General features: G+C 40.9%; 1 protein-coding gene across 1 annotated transcript; it reads right to left on the bottom strand.

Moving 5' to 3' along the window:
* Positions 1-4,727: 4,727 nt before the first annotated feature.
* lrrc58b (leucine rich repeat containing 58b) lies at positions 4,728-16,483 on the bottom strand. The gene is made up of 4 exons (XM_054786025.1): positions 13,956-16,483; positions 6,762-6,890; positions 6,399-6,676; positions 4,728-5,822 (listed from the first exon to the last, which is right to left on the bottom strand). Exons 1-4 carry the CDS (start codon positions 14,393-14,395, stop codon positions 5,626-5,628), a joined length of 1,044 nt encoding a protein of 347 aa, XP_054642000.1. The 5' UTR covers positions 14,396-16,483; the 3' UTR covers positions 4,728-5,625.
* Positions 16,484-17,752: the final 1,269 nt, after the last annotated feature.

Genomic DNA, 17,752 nt, shown 5'->3' with positions numbered 1-17,752 from the left:
TTTTCTCATAAATTTACAATTCTACGAGTTTTTACACGTAAATTATTCTCGTAATACCACAACATTTTTCTCATCAATTTTCGACTTTATTCTCGTAAATTTCCGACTTTATTCTCGTATTATTACAAGTTTTTTCATATTAACTTACGACTTTATTCTCGTAATATTACGAGTTTTTTTCTCATTCATTTCCGACTTTATTCTCGTAAATTCACGACTTTATTCTCGGAATATTACAAGTTCTTTTCTCATTAATTTAAGACTTTATTCTTGCAAATTTACGACTTTTATTCTCAAAAGCTCAGATTTTTTTTTTCTCAATGTTGCCCTTATACTTCGTCATGTAAAATGTAAGGATGTGAACAATAAACCGATGGAACCGGATATTCGGTTTGGGGAGCGTACGATTCCGATGCGCCGGTAAAGGAATCCTGTATCGATAATAATCAACCAGAAATCTTTAGATGAATTGATTGTGGAGACATGCACCAGGTGTCGTGAGAGAAGCAATCGGTTGAGTGCCTTATGAATATTATTACGGCTTTAGTCCAGTAAAATTCTGACTTTTTCTTGTAAAACTTTCCTTGCTAAATTATGACTTTAACTTTGTAATATGATGACGTTATTCTTGTAAATTTATGACATTTTTTTTTGTGGACTATTGTGATTTTATTCTTGTGAAATTCATTTTTTATCTTGTAAAATGACAAGTGACTAATTTTGGTAACTGAATGACTTTTTTCCCCACAACGTTATGACTTATTCACGTAAAGTTCAATTTCCTACATAATTGTACAAGAACTTTTTTCACTTAAAATGACTGCTTTTTGTTGTAAAAGCAAACAGGAGAACAGCAAGGTGTTAGGAGCGCCATGGGATCTGATGACAGGACGTTCGTGTCCCATTGAGGAACAAAAGCATCTTGGTTCCACTGAGCGCGTGGCAGTAGCTATCACGTTGCCTTCAAGATCAGGTTTAAGATGCACCAGCAGGTGCGCTGCTGCTGCTGCTGGTCGGCCTGCTGGCAATTACAATGCTCACGTTACTAAGAGTTTGAATATTTTATTCACACTCACAGCAAGAGTCAAAGAGGAGGACATGTTGCAGTGATGTGCAAAATGATCAGGGGTTCCTAGTGAAGTCAAAATGTTGATCACAAAATGTACAGCTGTATTATTCCTGGCAGGCAGCAGCTCCACAGTTTCCTGCCAGCAGGGGATCAACATGTGAGCACATGATTGAATTAAATTTAGCCCCAAAATGCTCTTTTGAACATACTTCTATGCAGTGGCAACCCAGAGACAAATCCGAGCTTGGGCGCTCCTACTAGGTTGCTATGGACCTGGATTAGCAGCATGAAGCGCACACTGTGATCAATGAAAGGGTTAAAGTCATCATCTGTCATGATGGATGGGGCTATATGATCCATTCATCCATCCAACCATCCATCCATCCATCTTCTACCGCTTATCCGAGATCAGGTCGCGGGGACAACAGCCTAAGCAGGGAGGCCCGTATTTTCCTCCTCCTGGCAGATCCCGAGGCGTTCCCAGGCCAGTTGGGAAACAAAGTCTCTCCAACGTGTCCCGGGTCTTCCCCGAGGCCTTCTTATGTATCATATAGCACTGAGGGGCTATATGATATATTTTTAAAAAATTAAAAGCGCTTTTTCTTCCCATATATTTTGTTTTTTATACTTTTGTTTTGGTTTTATTCATCATCATCATCATCAACTTTATTTCAGACACATGCATGGTCCATAGAACAATGAAAAACAAAACAGAAACACACAAACAAAAAAAAAAAATTAAAAATGGCTATCTCTTGCTATATAAATTAAGGCGCCAGTGTTTCCACAAGCTAGAAAAGAACCTGACTGAGCTTTGTACAGGGTTGGTCAGTACACATATGATGCTGTTTGCAGAGGATGTTAACCTACACATACATCTGTACATGAGGTTTCGTAACACAGCAGCACAAGTTGGCACAGCAGCCTGGACAAACATTTGACTGGCACTAGTCCAGCGGGGCACCTTAAGCAGCATCCTCATGCCATCATTGTATGCCACCTGAAGCTTATGTATACTGCTTTTTTTATAATGCTGCCACAAGTGGGCAGTATACATAGGAGTACAATATGCTTTAAAAAGTGCAGTTTTAACAGATATTGAACACATAGAAAACTTACGAACAAGCATATTAGCTTGTGCATATTGCATACAACACTGTCTATAAATGTCTCTATCATCTGTCAGGTCAGCGGATATATAATGGCCCAAATATTTCACCTCATCATAGACTTTTAACATGTTATCTGCCAGTGAGAAGTCAGGGAAAATTAATTTCATATCCTCTTTACTCCTGACAATCATGATGTTACTCTTTTCTGAATTATATTTAATATCAAAGTCTAGGCCATACTGTGAACAAACCCTTAACAGCTGCTGTAGACCAGCACTGTATGGACAAAAGATCACTAAATCGTCAGCATACATCAGGTGGTTTATGGTAGTATCACCAACCCGGCAGCCAGTCCTACATTCATTCAGCAGCTTAGATAAATCATCCATATACAAATTAAAAAGACAGGGAGACAAAATGCTGCCTTGTCGCACGCCGTTACCAACATGAAAGGGGGATGATACAGAGTTTCCCCACTTAACAGATATAGATTGTTGAGCATACCAAAACACTAACATTCTTATTAAATATTTTGGGACACCCCTATTATACAATTTGTGAAATAACTTTTCATGATTTATATGGTCAAAAGCCTTTGAGGCGTCAATAAAGCAAACAAAAATGGTAGTATTGTCAAAAAATTTAAAAAATTAAAAATTTTAACTTGCAATATTAGAACTTTAGTGTCACATTTCTATTATTTTTTAAAATGCATTTTTTCTTGCTGTTTTGACTTTATTGAAAAACAAACTACTTAAAAAAATATTTCTTGTTGAAAAACACACGTTTTTTCTTGCACTATTACAACATTGTCTTAAAAAATAAAAAATCTTAAAAGAAAACTTTATATATTATTTATATATTATATATTATTGCTGAAAGAAATATTAACAAAATTCTTGCAATGTTAATTATTATGCTACTATTTTGTAAATAATTTTGTTTTTTTAATTTAAAAAAAACCTCTCTTACAATAGCATTTTAAAGAAAACTTTTTTTGCAATGATTGCTGAAAAATGATTTACTTTATTGTCCACAAAATATATCTTTTTTTTTAAAAACACCCCCAATTTTTAATGTTTTAATATGATTAGTTTTTTCTAAATATAATAATTGCAATATGACTGCTAAATTGTACTTATTTTCCCAAAAGATTTTATGACCACTTTTTTCACATAGTACTCACTCCAGTATGTTCTTCCCGCCTGCTGCCCAGATTTGGAGGATTAGCACAGTAACTTTGCAGCCTGCAAAGTCTTCATTGTCTGGACTCATGCTGGCTGTCATGTGTAAAGGCTCAGCTGAGTGTGTAGTGTAAATTCACCACTTGTCACATGGGAGGCTTTTGCATGGATGCTCATTCATGTCCTGTGAGGCCGAAGCAGAAGAGGCTCAATTCCATAACACTTTGTGGAATATGGTGGAAACACAATGCATTGGCAAGAAACAGAGGAACCATCTACCAAACACACATTTTGCAAACTTTGTTTCATGTTTAAATCCCCTGTATGCGCATGTTTGCTGGTGTGTGTGTGTTTGATGGCGTGGGGGGGTGAACCATAAAGGAACAAAAAGAAATAACCCCCAGCAAAGACTCAAGAAAATGTGCAAAACTGAAAAGAGGCTAAAACTCGTTGGGAGGGGGGGCTTTTTGGTGGGCGAGTATACTTCATATGCAGATTAACTCATTCAACTCAAGTTGAAATAAAAGGTTGAGTCGGTTCAACACACAAAAACAAGCAATTTGCTCCCCACAACAGGCAAAATGAACAGCATTAAAATGCATGGCAATGTGTAGTTGTAGATGTACACAACGTATCCCGCTGGGCATCCTCCAGTTGGTGTAACGTAAACAGGTGATGGACATTTTTACACACACATGATATATAAAAAGTTCATTTTTGAACTTTAAGAATGATTTGGAGTGCATGAGAAAGTGGAAAGGAAAACCCAGCTCTCTCACACTGCCATTGAACAATACTGTATATCGCACAACACAGCAGCAACAGAACCAATGTTGTAAAAGCGGTAAGGAGCAAAGTGCTTAGTCAGCGTGTTCCACTTTTCTACATGGCGTAACACGCATTAGTGTCGCACAGACAGCTCATTAGTGCGAACAGTTTAAAGTGCCTACAGAGGTAAGATACAGCTTCTGGATGAGGCGTGATACTTCAAACGCAGCTACTGCCATTTTGTGGGCTTAAAATTTTTTTTTAAAAACTGTTAATGGTAATATTTTGGACCCAATTATGCAGCCTCAGCAGTTATTTGCTTTTGTAGTCCACCCACCCGGCGACCAGCCGCTTAATTGGATTTGTTGATTTGAGGATTCACGCTATGAGGCGTCAAAGTGGTTCAACAAAACAATTTACAATATTTTAATATATAATATTCAAATTTAACTTGTGATTAAATTAGTCATTGAAGAGATTTTGGGGTGTTTTTGCCTCATTTGGAGACCTTACACAGAACGTTTGATGAAAAATGTTCCAAAACTGTGACCAACAACCAATCCAAGAGGCATATTTTCAATATGAATAAACAATTGACAAATTCTAGAATATAGATCAGTCTTTTTTTTATTACTATTGTGATCAAATACAAACAAGTAATACATTTTCCGTACAAGTGCAAGCTAATTAAATACGTAGTCATTCTTTTTTAAATGATTTGTATCAAAGCACTGACTAAAAAGCTTACATATACATTATATACTTCTTCTATGATTAAAAAGAAAAAGAAAAGCACATAATCGCACATAATGAAAAATTCCTGGTCATCGTTGTCACATTTCATGGTGCATTGAAAGACATTAGTAAGAAGCCATTCTCCCTCAGGTGCCACTGTAACATTTAACATTCTCACGTCTAATACGTCTAAGTCAGGAGTCATCCTTAAAAGTACAGTCATGGAAAAAATGATTAGACTACCCTTGTTTCTTCAGTTTCTTGTTCAATTTAAAGCCTCATACAACTAAATGTACCTTTGTTTGGACAAATACAACAAAAATAGCTCATAAGATTTACATATTTTGGCAGTACAATGCTATAGCTGTTCAAGTAAAAACTTAAGTGATTTTGGTTATCGTCAAGAAAACCATGGAAGTTGCGAGATATCAGCTCTTACATGAAACTCTTATGAGCTATATTTGTTATCATCATTAGATTTGTCCAAAGAAATGTACCTTTAGTTGTGGCAGGCATTAAAATGGATCAATAAGCTGAAAAAACTCGGGTGGTCTAATCATTTCTTCCATGACTGTAAACATTGTGATTTGTAAAGCACCATACAGTATATCCCTGAACAGAAACACTTTCCACTTCCTGCAGGTTGCATCCAGTATTGAAGCTCATTGATGGACAAGTTCATATGATGACTCATAGAGAGTATTTTCCGTACATACTGTATGTATAGATGCACAATTACTGAAGAGTTCACGTGCTTCTAGCCCAGCAGCACCCTCTGCAGGCGGTCGGCGGGCACGCTGTTCTCGTCCTCCGACTCGGCGTCGCTTTGGGGGTTGGAGCTGCACGGCGACGTTGTGCACTCCGGGGAGCACAGGTAGTGCATGAGCGGCAGCCGGTACTTGCCGCAGAAGTCCACGAATTTAATCTGGCGTACGCACGAGTCGAAGTACACGCCTACAGAGTGTGACAGGAAAACATTGTATCACAAAAGGAGGGGTTTATACAGAAGCATACAAAATGGAAATGGTCCATTCCAGGGTCAAACTGCCACCATCAAACACTTATGAACTGTGCAAGCAATGTTGTAAGTACATTAAAACATTACCCGTCATACAAGTGTAAAAAGAAGTTAAAACTTACCTCTACATCTCCAGTCACAAATGCACTGACAAAGACAGCAAGGACTTGGGAGGCGAGTCGCTTTACATAAAGGCTTAACGCAGCTGTTCATTCAGTTTCTCCTTTTTTGTTGTTTTCGGGTCACACGAATCTCTGACTAGTGTTTTTGTTGTTGTTGTTGTGCAATAGATGCTGGAAAAACAGCAGATCAATCTTGTCATATAGAAAATGTTTGACTAGTGTTTTCAGTAAAAACAGCTTGAGCAGGCGTTTGCGATGAACTGTGCTAAAACGTTACTTATAGGATTGCCTGTACGGTTGTCAAGTTATATGATGTGAAAAGTTTGACGCTGCAACGGACGAATTATCTTTCTTGTGGGAAAATGAAGAGGAAACAGAATGTGTTGTTACCAGCGCATTTCGGGTTGGGACACTTGCTGGCCAGTTCCAAGTAGTTGAGCAGGCTGGTGGGCAGGTCACGTGGCGAGTAGGACATATTCCTGCTCTTAATGGTGCGCCCCGCCAGCTCCAGCAGCGAGGGGGGGTCGTAGGTCATCTCCTTGACAAATCGCACCACCAGCGGGTTGCCGCGGAGACTGAGCTCTTGCAGGTGCACCAGGCTGAGGATCTCCCTGGGCAGGTAGGTGAGCAGGTTGTTGTGGAGGCTGAGGGAGCGCAGCGAGTGGAGCCTGAGGAAGACAAAGATGTGACACAAAGAGAAAACGTAAGATGACAGTGGACTTGGCCGGATGATGGGGGTACATTCTTTACAACCTGGTGAGCTGTGGTGGCACACTTTGGATGCGGTTGTCACACAACACCAAGTAGCTCAGGTAAGGCAGGTTGGCAACTTCTGGAGGAATGGCCGTGATGAAGTTTCCGCCCAGATACAAAAGCTCCAGACTAGAAGAGGCAGGAGAGAATCTTTTCAGAATCATTTGACAATATATATTTTCTTTAAAAAACTGCTAAATTCTCTCTTTTTTATTTTTTTATTTTAAAGCATCTCTAGATGGAAATTCTATAAGCACACTTGTAACATTATCACTCATTATCCTTCTACAAAAAAATAACATGTAAACATATTAACATTTGAAGATTACTTAAGTACTACATTTTCTTAAGTACTTTACTCTTGGAATATACATTTCTTGAAAAACAATGCAAATTAGTCAAATATTTATATACTGTATTTTATGTTTATTTATTATTTTTAAATTTCTGTGTGGAGTTTGCATGTTCTCCCCGTGCGTGTGTGGGTTTTCTCCGGGTGCTCCGGTTTCCTCCCACATTCCAAAAACATGCATGTTAGGTTAATTGGCGACTCCAAATGGTCCACAGGTATGAATGTGAGTGTGAATGGTTGCTTGTCTATATGTGCCCTGCCATTGGCTGGCAACCAGCCCAGGGTGTACACTGCCTGTCGCCCGAAGTCAGCTGGGATAGGCTCCAGCATGCCCCCGCGACCCTAAAGAGGAGAAGCGGTATAGAAAATGGATGGATGGATGGATATTATTTTTAAGTTGTATTAATCTTCAGCATAGCTTTAATATTCCCTTGCCGGCATCCAAAATATAGTATTGCAATAGTTTTACCACTAGATGGCAGTGTAACGTCACAATAGCTCAGCTGACTCCATTTTTTACATTGCAACTATGCTTATGTGGAATTTCTATAATGATAAAATGACATTGATTGACAATCACTGATAACTCAAAGCAGAAGTGCACTGGCTGACCGAGCACATTGAACCCAAATAGTGAAAGTGCTTTTGCTCTTCAAACGATTACATGGTAGGTGTTCCTCAAGTCATAAAGTGAAATGAACAGACGTCGTCATCTCAGCATGTGACAATATAAAAGATAACAAGGTTGCACACTCAGCGGATGGAGATGGCTCAGCGGACAGGTAGTCAGTGAAAGTCAGCAGTCGGGCCCTCTGCCTGCAGGAAGTGATGACCCTGCAACTTTGACACAAAATGTCACGCTGCCTTTGTTGTCAGAGCCCTAAACTAGAGGATGGCAACTGTGGCCATCGTGAAATTAGTACTCACTGTACATGCCGTGTTTTGCATACCGTTTTCATATTTTGAAAACATTCATACAAAGTGTAAAAAGAAGTTCAATCACTGATAATAGCGATTCCACTGCATAGAAGAAGCGAGCGCATTTTAACTCTGGCTGGTAAGTAGCCTTTGATCCAAATGACTTGATGCAACGGTGGCTTTGTTCCAAGCGGAGAAGCTTTGTTGACCCCGCCCTTCATCTTCACTTGTTCGGTGTACGCCGTAAAACTTGATAAGACGTGGAAGTTTGAGCATTCACCCAACACCGGGTCACTGAGACGTGCTACTGTTAAACTAAACGATAAGATATCATTAAAAAACGTAACAGGTGGAGACGAATAACCACAACCACTGCTTACTTCTGTTGAAGTTGTGCTTCAGTTAATTCCATAAGAGCCATTGATGTGGAGTGGTTGGTTCTAAATCCATACTGACTATTGCTTCTATCTATACATTTGTTTAACCTGATTACAAACAATTTCTCTAATATTTTGGAAAACTGTGGAAGCAAGGATACTGGTCTGTAGCTGGAGAAAGCATGTTTACCTCCATTTTTATAAATTGCAATTACTTTGGCTATTTTCATACTGTCAGGAAATAGCCCTGGTGAATAAGATAGATTACAAATATATGTAAATGGTTCGATAACCAATTCAATTATATTCTTTATCAATATCATGTCCATATCTGTAAAGTCAGCGGATCCTTTACTTGCACAACTGTGACGTTGCGGAAGTTCCCCGGTGAGGTGGTGACGTGTGCCATGTTTAACTCAGGATGCCGCGAACATGCTGTAAGTTTGAATGCTTATGTGTTGCTGCTGGAACAACAAACGAGTGTTATGGATGTGAAAAGACGGGCAGAAACCTCGAGTGTCACCCTCAGTCCCCCGGCGGGTTGATAGACTGTTACGAGGGAACCGTAGTATGCATCGCAGCCAATGACGGAGCCACTCCCGGCACATTTATATACCTCTGAAATGATGAGGATCTTCTCTTTAAGGTGGAAAATTCTGAGCCCTGGCACCTTTGTCTCGATAAGGGTCCATCGCCTTTCTCTATGCCCATGTGTTTGTTATATCGTGTGTCTCTCTACAACTCTGACATAAACAGCCTAAACGGCCCACAGTGCATTGCGCGATCATGTGCAAGTATCACAAGACTTCGTCTTGGCTGCGTGATCCAAGATGGCGGCGCAAACAAACACATTTTGGACACTAAACAAGCGGGTGAACGCAAGCCAAGGCAAATATTTTGGTTGTTAACCGAAAAATGCGCTAACAGGGGCGGACGTAACCGTTACTTTGGAAGTGTCACTCTCGTTTCTGTTTTGTGTGTTGCAATCGGTAATGCTATTCTATTGGCCGCTTTCTATGATCGATCTGTGAAGAAGTAATTGCCAATGTGAGTTTTCTAATGCTGAAAAGACATATTTCAAGGATTAATGGCTTCTCCGGAGTGTGTGATGTTTAAATGATGTTCTGATATCATTAGAGTGTAAATGACAACTGTGTTTACTTAGTAGGGGGGTGACGAGACACCCAGCTCACAAGACGCGACAATACATGAGATTGGGTTCACGAGACACATCATAATATATCATTATGATACAATATTTCCTTTAATATATCATCTTTCACTCTGTAAAGATGTGGAATTGGCGTTTGTGATATGTATTTTCCTGCCTGTTTGGACGCAAGAGATGAAGAAAACAGACATGCATGCACATGGCAATATATGGCGGCCAGCAAAATGATCAAGTTCATTTTCATTTACGGTGTGATTATGCAAATTAATTGTGAAATGAATTAAGTTATTATCACAAGAAGTTTCTGAAAGAGAATCTCGTCATGTTTTAATCTTGGAAGCATCCGCATCAGACTACTAAATGAATTATCCATTATGGCTAACCTGCACATGCTGATTACAGTTTGACAATTAATTATATGCAAGTGTATTTGCTGCCATTATGTATATTAATTTTCAGTTTATATGCACATAAGATGGAGGCATTGAGTCGATTTAACTCAAGTAATGCACCAAGTGTACACTTCAACGTCTACAATTAAACTTGAGTTCATCAGATGACTGTTTTATATTCATTATAAGTCGTATATTTGATGTCTAGATATTCATATATGCAAGCCAACAGGTGACGCCTAAACACAAGCAGCCAGAGCTTTTCTTCCTGTCACTCACACACATACACGCAGCAGTCACCTGGAGTAACACAAAGACCTGCTGCAGAAAAAAAAATGTCTCAAAGGCTGTTAGGAAGTTAGCAAACAACAGATGAGGATTTATGATCCTGAATTTCAGATAATAGTGATCAATTAAGCAGAGTCAAGCAGCTAAGAAATTTGATATACTTTTACATTGCAATCTACCACATTTTATTTCACCAATGTTAACGACAGGATTTATAACAATATTTCCAATGTATGCTTGACTTGGAAAAGAGGTTTTATATTCAGGTCACAATGGTTTATCTTTATTACATCTCACAATCAGGTCAGTGTTTTATCCTGTTATTGTCTGTAACAGGGGTTACGTCATCTCCGGACTCTTTCTGTGTTTCTTCTTCAACTGCAGACGTTTTCAGTCTGAACTTGTTAATCACGGCTGCTTTTAGCACAAGGGAAAGGCATCCAGATGCGCTCGGCCAAAATACACGCAAGCATACTTTTTGCAAAAATATTGACACGTGATGTTGAGACACTGGTGTTGGTCTACGTATGTCACAGGAAAAATACAGTGCATGTGTGTGTTTTAAAATTTCAATTCAAATTCCAGGGATGTCCCGAGCTGATATTGATACCGGTAATTGGTCCAATATCAGGATCGTATTATATCGGCCTGCATCTAAAATTTCCAATATCAGTACTTCGATACAAGCGGTCCATTCCATACTCTCCTCCAGCACTTCTATCCAGCAGCGCCTGGATAGATCCCACATGATCGCAACAAGAGCATGTGCTATGTGCTAACAAGCACCAAGGATCAGGAGTGATGTCGGAATCGAAAAAGGACAAGAAAAACCTGCCATACAAGTCTCTGTGGTAACACATAGCCAGGACAGTTGAACATGACCAAGCCTAACACACATCCAAAGCAGCACCACAACAAAACAGCCTGAGGATCCTGGCAAGATCACGCAAAAAAACAAACCTCCAGCCTCCCCAAAGAACCGACGCCATCCGAAACATCAGCAAAGCAAGAGAAAGTGAGTTCTTCTCATACATAATGTTGCTGACTATTGTTCTCTGAGTAATATCACTTAATCAAGGTGCGTCTCACCTAAAGTCTCTGCTTTACTTTTGATCACGACTGCAAAATAACTGCAAAATGGAGCCAGAGAAAGTTTCAAGCGCAAGCATTTGATGAAGAAGGTGAGAAAGACTACTGAATTCAAGAAATAACTCGAAGGTGGTGTCTGTGTTGATCTTGCTGCCACATCGTGTCTTCGGCAACACTCACATCTTTAATAAACGTAAAAGTAACTAACCTTCAATGTTCATTTCGCTTTACTTTACTGTTCTCTTTACTTGTCTTGCTTGCTTGCTGCTGTAACAAATAAATTTCCCCGCTGTGGGATCAATAAAGTACATACAATACAATACAATACAATACAATACATTTATCCTTTTCATTCGTCATTAATAACATGCCTTTAAAATGGTTTTATGCATGAAAAACTATAAACTATAAAACTTTTGGCGTACTTCGCAAAGAATTGCCGTCAACTACTGATGACATTGTAGACAAGTGACTGTGCAGACTTCCGTTTCCTGTTTCCATGTATTAGCAAGCTAATAGGTTGCTAACAAATTCTGGCATAAATTTGATGTTAACTGGAAAAACATGCTAACCGGGGCGTATGGTAACTAAGGTTCCATAGTACTCATACACTCATGATGAAAATTCTAAGACCAATTGAAAAATTACAGGAATTTACATGTTGCACTGTTGAATCTTGAGGAGGTTCTAAGTAGAGCTTCAAAATGCAAAAAGAAGAAATGGGAGTGAGACAAGCAAGCAACCATTAAACGCTGCGACTGGCTGGCGACCAGTCCAGGGTGTAGCCCACCTCTCGCCCGAAAAGACAGCAGGTATAGGCTCCAGCATACCTGCGACCCTAGCGAGGACAAGCGGTACAAAACATGGATGAATGGATGGACAACGGTTATAAAAGTGAAACAGGCTGTTCATCAGCTGATAAAAAGTTTAAGACCACAGCCTTCAAAAGCAAAATCTTGTTACTGTTGCCTAGTGCAGTCCAATGACTATCAAAAAAATGTGTTTAAAGACTTCGTCTCCTTCAACGCCACAAAATTACCCGTTTGGAATTTGCACGAGAGCACCAAACATGGGACATTGAAAAGTGTAGGAAAGTTTTATTTTTATTTTTTTATGATAAGAAAATATGTAACCTTTATAGTTCAACATTACTGGCATGACAAGGAGATCCCACCTGAGATGTTTTCCGCGTGGCACAGTGGAGGGGGCGCCATGATCTGGGGTGCTTTTTCCTTCAATGGAACAATGGACCTTCAGGTTGTGCAAGGGCGTCAAACAGCAAATGGATATGTGGAGATGTGGCATCCCTCATGACTGAAGGCCCTCATCTGTGTGGTAATGACTGGGTTTTTCAACAGGACAACCCTGCAGCCTGACAAACGCCTGACAAAGGACTTCTTCCAGAGGAAGAACGTCACTCTTTTGGACCATCCTGCGTGTTCCCCTGATCTAAATCCACGTGAGAACATTTGGGGATGGATGGCAAGCGAAGTTTACAAAAATGGACATCAGTTGCAGACAGTGGATGCCCTCCATGAAGCCATCTTCACCACCTGGAGCAACATTCCCATTAGCCTCCTGGAAACACTGTCACTTTTGAACATTCGTTTGAACATTAAGGGAGCTTGGGTTTGTTTGTTGGGTTTTTTTTAGCTATGGTCTATGGTCATTTGATCAGCTGATGAACAGCCTATTTCACTTTAACGGTTGTTTGCAATAAATTACTTACTGAAATTTTCTTTGTCTCACTCCCATGTCTTCTTATTGCATTTTGAAGCTCTACTTAGAACCTCCTTAAGATCCAACAGTGCAAAATGAACATTCTTGCAATTTTCCAACTGGTCATAAAATGTTGATCAGGAGTGAATTTAGTGGTTCTCTTACTTTATACCCTTGTATGATAATTAAGAATGTTAAAATGTTACTTAAAACAGCACCGGTACAGCCCTTTGTCTGCTTTTTACCCATTTTATGTCACACATTGTGTTTTAGACGTCTGCTCTTGTAAATCACGATGGGCATACTGCGTATTTCTTAGCATGTATACATTTACATAATACATATTCTGATATACTACTAAGAATTATTATGAGCGTTATTACATTATTATGAGTCCACATCTTTTTAGGAGTAAGAGACATGTTAAAAAGTACAATTCAGTCCAGTCAGAATAACTGAGCATTTACTGAAATGAACCTCATGGTAGCTTCTAGAGCAGCTGAAGCTTTCAAACCTTTTTCCAAACTAAACACCTGAACCCATCACTCGTTCATTGCATGCAATATGAAGCTGAACATTCTATACGTGTCAGCGGACAAAGTGGCTTTTACCACGTGTGACCCTCTTATCTCAGGTAAACTCGACAACCCGCGTTGCCATGGTGATGTGTCCCGCTTTTGTTGGTAGGGAGAAGTGAACATTGATGTGACACTGAAAATGCCCAGCTGAAATAAAGTCACCTCTCTGACCCATAAACGTAACACTTTTGGCACAGGCCTCAACCAAAATGGTTACATTAAGTAAATATCGATAAAACTAGTGGAAACGATCATATGATATCATGTTCTACAAACAATACAATGTTTCATAAGGTATTTGGGGACCTACCTGACTAGATTTTCGATCTCAGCGGGGATACTTTTCAGTCTATTGCCGCCGAGTGACAGCGACTGTAGCCGCCGTAGTTTAGTGCACTGCAGCGGGATCTCCTCGAAGCGATTCCCGCTGAAATTCAACACCTCCAGCTGCATGGAGCCGAAGCCTTTGGGGAGCGAGACCTCGTCCAGGCAGTTGTTCTTGGCAATGAGAGTCCTCAGCTTGGTTAGCCGTGTGATATCCTCGCTCAGCGTCGACAGTCCGTTGTTGCTGATGTCCAGCAACTGAAGGCTGGAGAATAAGGTTACCGACGAGGGCAGCGAGCACAGCCGGTTGTTGTTTAGGTAAAGCTGTGTGGTGTTCCTCCTCTTCTCGTCGCTGACGCCGTCCACGGTGAAAGTGTTCAGATTTAACCGGGAGTAGTCGAGCACACAGTCGCTGGCTATCTCCATTTTGGGGGAGTGAGTGAGTCAAGTCCGTGTGGAAGTTTTCGACAAAGTCAGCCTCACTCCAGGATTCGTCCGTTAAGCTTTCACGCTACACACAACTCCTCGCACCTTTAACATTTAACCGCATTCCGCTGTTAAAATCCACTCATTTTGTACCATAAAATGTCAGCTAATACTCTGGCCCCATTTTATACAGCTCCTTCAATGCAGAGCGAGTGTTTGGTGATTGGCTTATTGGGACTAGCCCCGCCCGACTCGCTGCAATCGGCCTCTCCATTTGTTACATAACAGTCAATCATATACAATAGTGATGGGATTTCCGGCTCTTTCGGAGAGCCGATTTATAAGTGTCGGATCACTCAAAAGCAGTGGCGGACTTAGCACTTTTGGGGCCTAAGGCGAACATAGCAGAGGGCCCTCTTCATATGTTCTTTTAACACAAAAATGCAGGAAAGGCAGCCTCAAGGCCCCTACCAATATACAACCTTGCAGTGCACTAAATCAATATGGGGTCAACAGAATGAGAGAATAAAGTTTCACATATAACACCAAAATGTCAAAGTGCCAGATATTTATTTTTGAACAAAAACAACCAGACATCATCACAACAGATGTGTGTGTGTTCCTGAGAGAAAGAGACTGTGTGTATGTATTGAGGGTGAAGATGAACAATGACAATGTAACAAAAGAAATGACTATACAATATATGCCAACAGTCATAACTATAAACAGTGTCAGGAGGAAGGCATGGAAATGGGGAGAAATCAATTGTTTGCAAAGATGACTTATGTTGATGTGTGTGAGATAGACGAACAGAAACAGGGACAGTTTGTGTTGAAAGGGAGGGGGTGTTCATGTGTGTGTCAGAGAGAGAGAGATTATTTACACATGAATACTGTGAAGCAACTAAAGTGTAAAGTGCTTCAAAATATGCACTTCTCTCTTTGAACACAAAATCAGACGTAAACACTTTGTCAACTATTGCTTTCTCCCCATTTCCATGCCTTCCATGGGAGAGAAGTCAAATGGAGGTTTTCCATCCATCCATCCATTTTCTATACCGCTTCTTCACGGGGGCGGGGGCATGCTGGAGCTTATCCCAGCTGACAGGCGGGGTACACCCTGGACTGGTCGCCAGCAGGGCACATATAGACAAACAACCATTCACACTCACATTCATACCTATGGGCAATTTAGAGTCGCCAATTAACCTCACCTGCATGTTTTTTTGAATGTGGGAGGAAGCCGAAGTACCCGGAGAAAACCCACCCAGCTCTTCCCGATCTCCAAGCTGTTACTGTGTTGGCCAACGTGCTAACCACTAGACCACCGAGGCTTTCCATATTTGTACAAATACATAACGTGGATGCTCATCTTGTTGAAGTCCATCCATATTATTGTCCATGTTTTTATTGCATAAATGTCAAAGAAAGAAAGTCCTACTTGTTGCTGTAACTTCTCCTAGACTTCACACATGAGGTGTCGCAACACCAAACTCAGCATGTCTCTAATGTCTCCAACATTGTTTGACCCACGGACCGGCTTGTGTTCCCACAATTGTCCCGCGGACCGGGGGGGATCACCTCCGTCGGGGACTGGAATTCGGCACACAGTCTGCGGTAGTTAGCGTCGGCTCGTTGACATTTTATCTACCGATACCGTAAAGAACCTTGAGTTCTCGACAATGAGGCAATATATTTTTTTGCCTCCTCTCGCAACCCGCTCTGGTAAATTGGCTTCATTTTAAGTAGCTTTACGCTAACCTTCTCCCAAACGTACGACTTCTTCCTCTTCCGAATGTCGGTTGTCAAAAAAACTTAAAGGCGCATTACAGCCGTCATCATGGATCAGTCCATTATAGTGTGGGGGAGAGGGGGGTAGATAATATGACTTTAGCTTTCAGACGGCTTTCTTTTTTGTTCTGTTATTTGTTTGTTTAGAATGCTAACATAATTATGCATTTTTATAGTTGGGGGTGCTGCTGGCTGTGGGGGCAGCTGGTTGGGGGCCCCCTACTCGTAGGCAATTGCCTACTTTGCCTTAATGGTAGGTCCGCTCCTGCTCAAAAGTACTCCCCCAATTTTTTTATTTACTTATATTAATGTACTACCAAAATAATGTAAAATTATGTGTAGAATTAATTAATGATATACTAAACATATCTAGTTGCATGTCTGCATGAGTGTGGTTTGGTTCTGTGTGGTCCATCCATCCATCCATCTTCTACCGCTTATCCGAGATCGGGTCGCGGGGGCAACAGCCTAAGCAGGGAGGCCCAGATTTTCCTCTCCCCGGCCACTTCGGCCAGCTCCTCCCGGCGGATCCCGAGGCGTTCCCAGGCCAGTTGGGAAACATAGTCTCTCCAACATGTCCTGGGTCTTCCCCGAGGCCTTTTACCGGTCGGACTTGCCCTGAACACCTCCCCAGGGAGGCGTCCGGGAGGCATTATAATCAGTATAATAAAAAAATATTGAATGTTATTATTTATATAACTTATTGGACTCAACATGGGAAGAAAATGCTAGTCGTTTTTCTTCCAAACTGCACTGATGTACAGTTCTAATGCTGATATGATAGCATGATTATTGCACAAGTGTGCCTTAGGGTGGCTACAATAAAAGGCCAGTTCAAAATGTGCCAGTGGAATGTTGTTCCACTCCTCTTAAATGGCTGTGCAAAGTTGCTGGGTATTGGCAGCAATTGGAGCACGCTGCCACATACGCCGATCCAGAGCATCCCGAACATGCTAAGTGGGTGAAGTGTCAGGTATGCTGGCTGTGCGACAACTGGGACGTTTTCAGCTTTGAGGAATTGTGCACAGATCCTTGCAACTTGGGGCCATGCATTCTCATGCTGCAACATGTGATGGTCATGAATGAATGGCACAACAATGGGCCTCAGGATCTCATCACGATATCTCTGTGCATTCAAAATGCCATCAATCAAATGCACCTGTGTTTGTTGTCCATAACAAACGCCCGACACGGTTGTTGGCCGTTCATGCAGAAATTCTTTGGCTAAACAAACCGATAGTTGCAACAGCTGTCGGGGTGGCTGGTCTCAGACAATTTTGGAGGTGAAGATGCTGTATGTGGAGGTCCTGGGATGGTGTGGTTACAAGTGGTCTGTGGTTGTGGGGCAGGTTGGATGTACAGGTACTGCCAAATTCTCTGAAACGCCTTTGGAGATGACTTATGGCAGAGAAATGAACATTCAATTCACGGCCAGCAGCTGTGGTGGACATTCCTGCAAGTCAGCCTGCCTTTTCCATGCTTCCTCTGGCATTGTGCTGGGTGACAAAACGGCACATTTTGGAGTGACCGTTTATTGTGGCCAGTCTAAGGTACACCTGTGCAATAA

The sequence above is a fragment of the Dunckerocampus dactyliophorus genome, chromosome 9, assembly GCF_027744805.1.
Source record: "Dunckerocampus dactyliophorus isolate RoL2022-P2 chromosome 9, RoL_Ddac_1.1, whole genome shotgun sequence".
Lineage (NCBI taxonomy): Eukaryota > Metazoa > Chordata > Actinopteri > Syngnathiformes > Syngnathidae > Dunckerocampus > Dunckerocampus dactyliophorus.
This window is presented reverse-complemented; position numbering and strand designations above follow the sequence as displayed.

Coding starts and splice junctions, on each gene's coding strand:
- lrrc58b (XM_054786025.1), bottom strand. CDS start 14,395: ATGGAGATAGCCAGCGACTGTGTGCTCGACTACTCCCGGTTAAATCTG. Junction 6,891..13,955: donor GAGATCGAAAATCTAGTCAG/GTAGGTCCCCAA, acceptor TGCCTCTTCTAG/TCTGGAGCTTTTGTATCTGG. Junction 5,823..6,398: donor TCCCAACCCGAAATGCGCTG/GTAACAACACAT, acceptor CACACTCTGTAG/GCGTGTACTTCGACTCGTGC.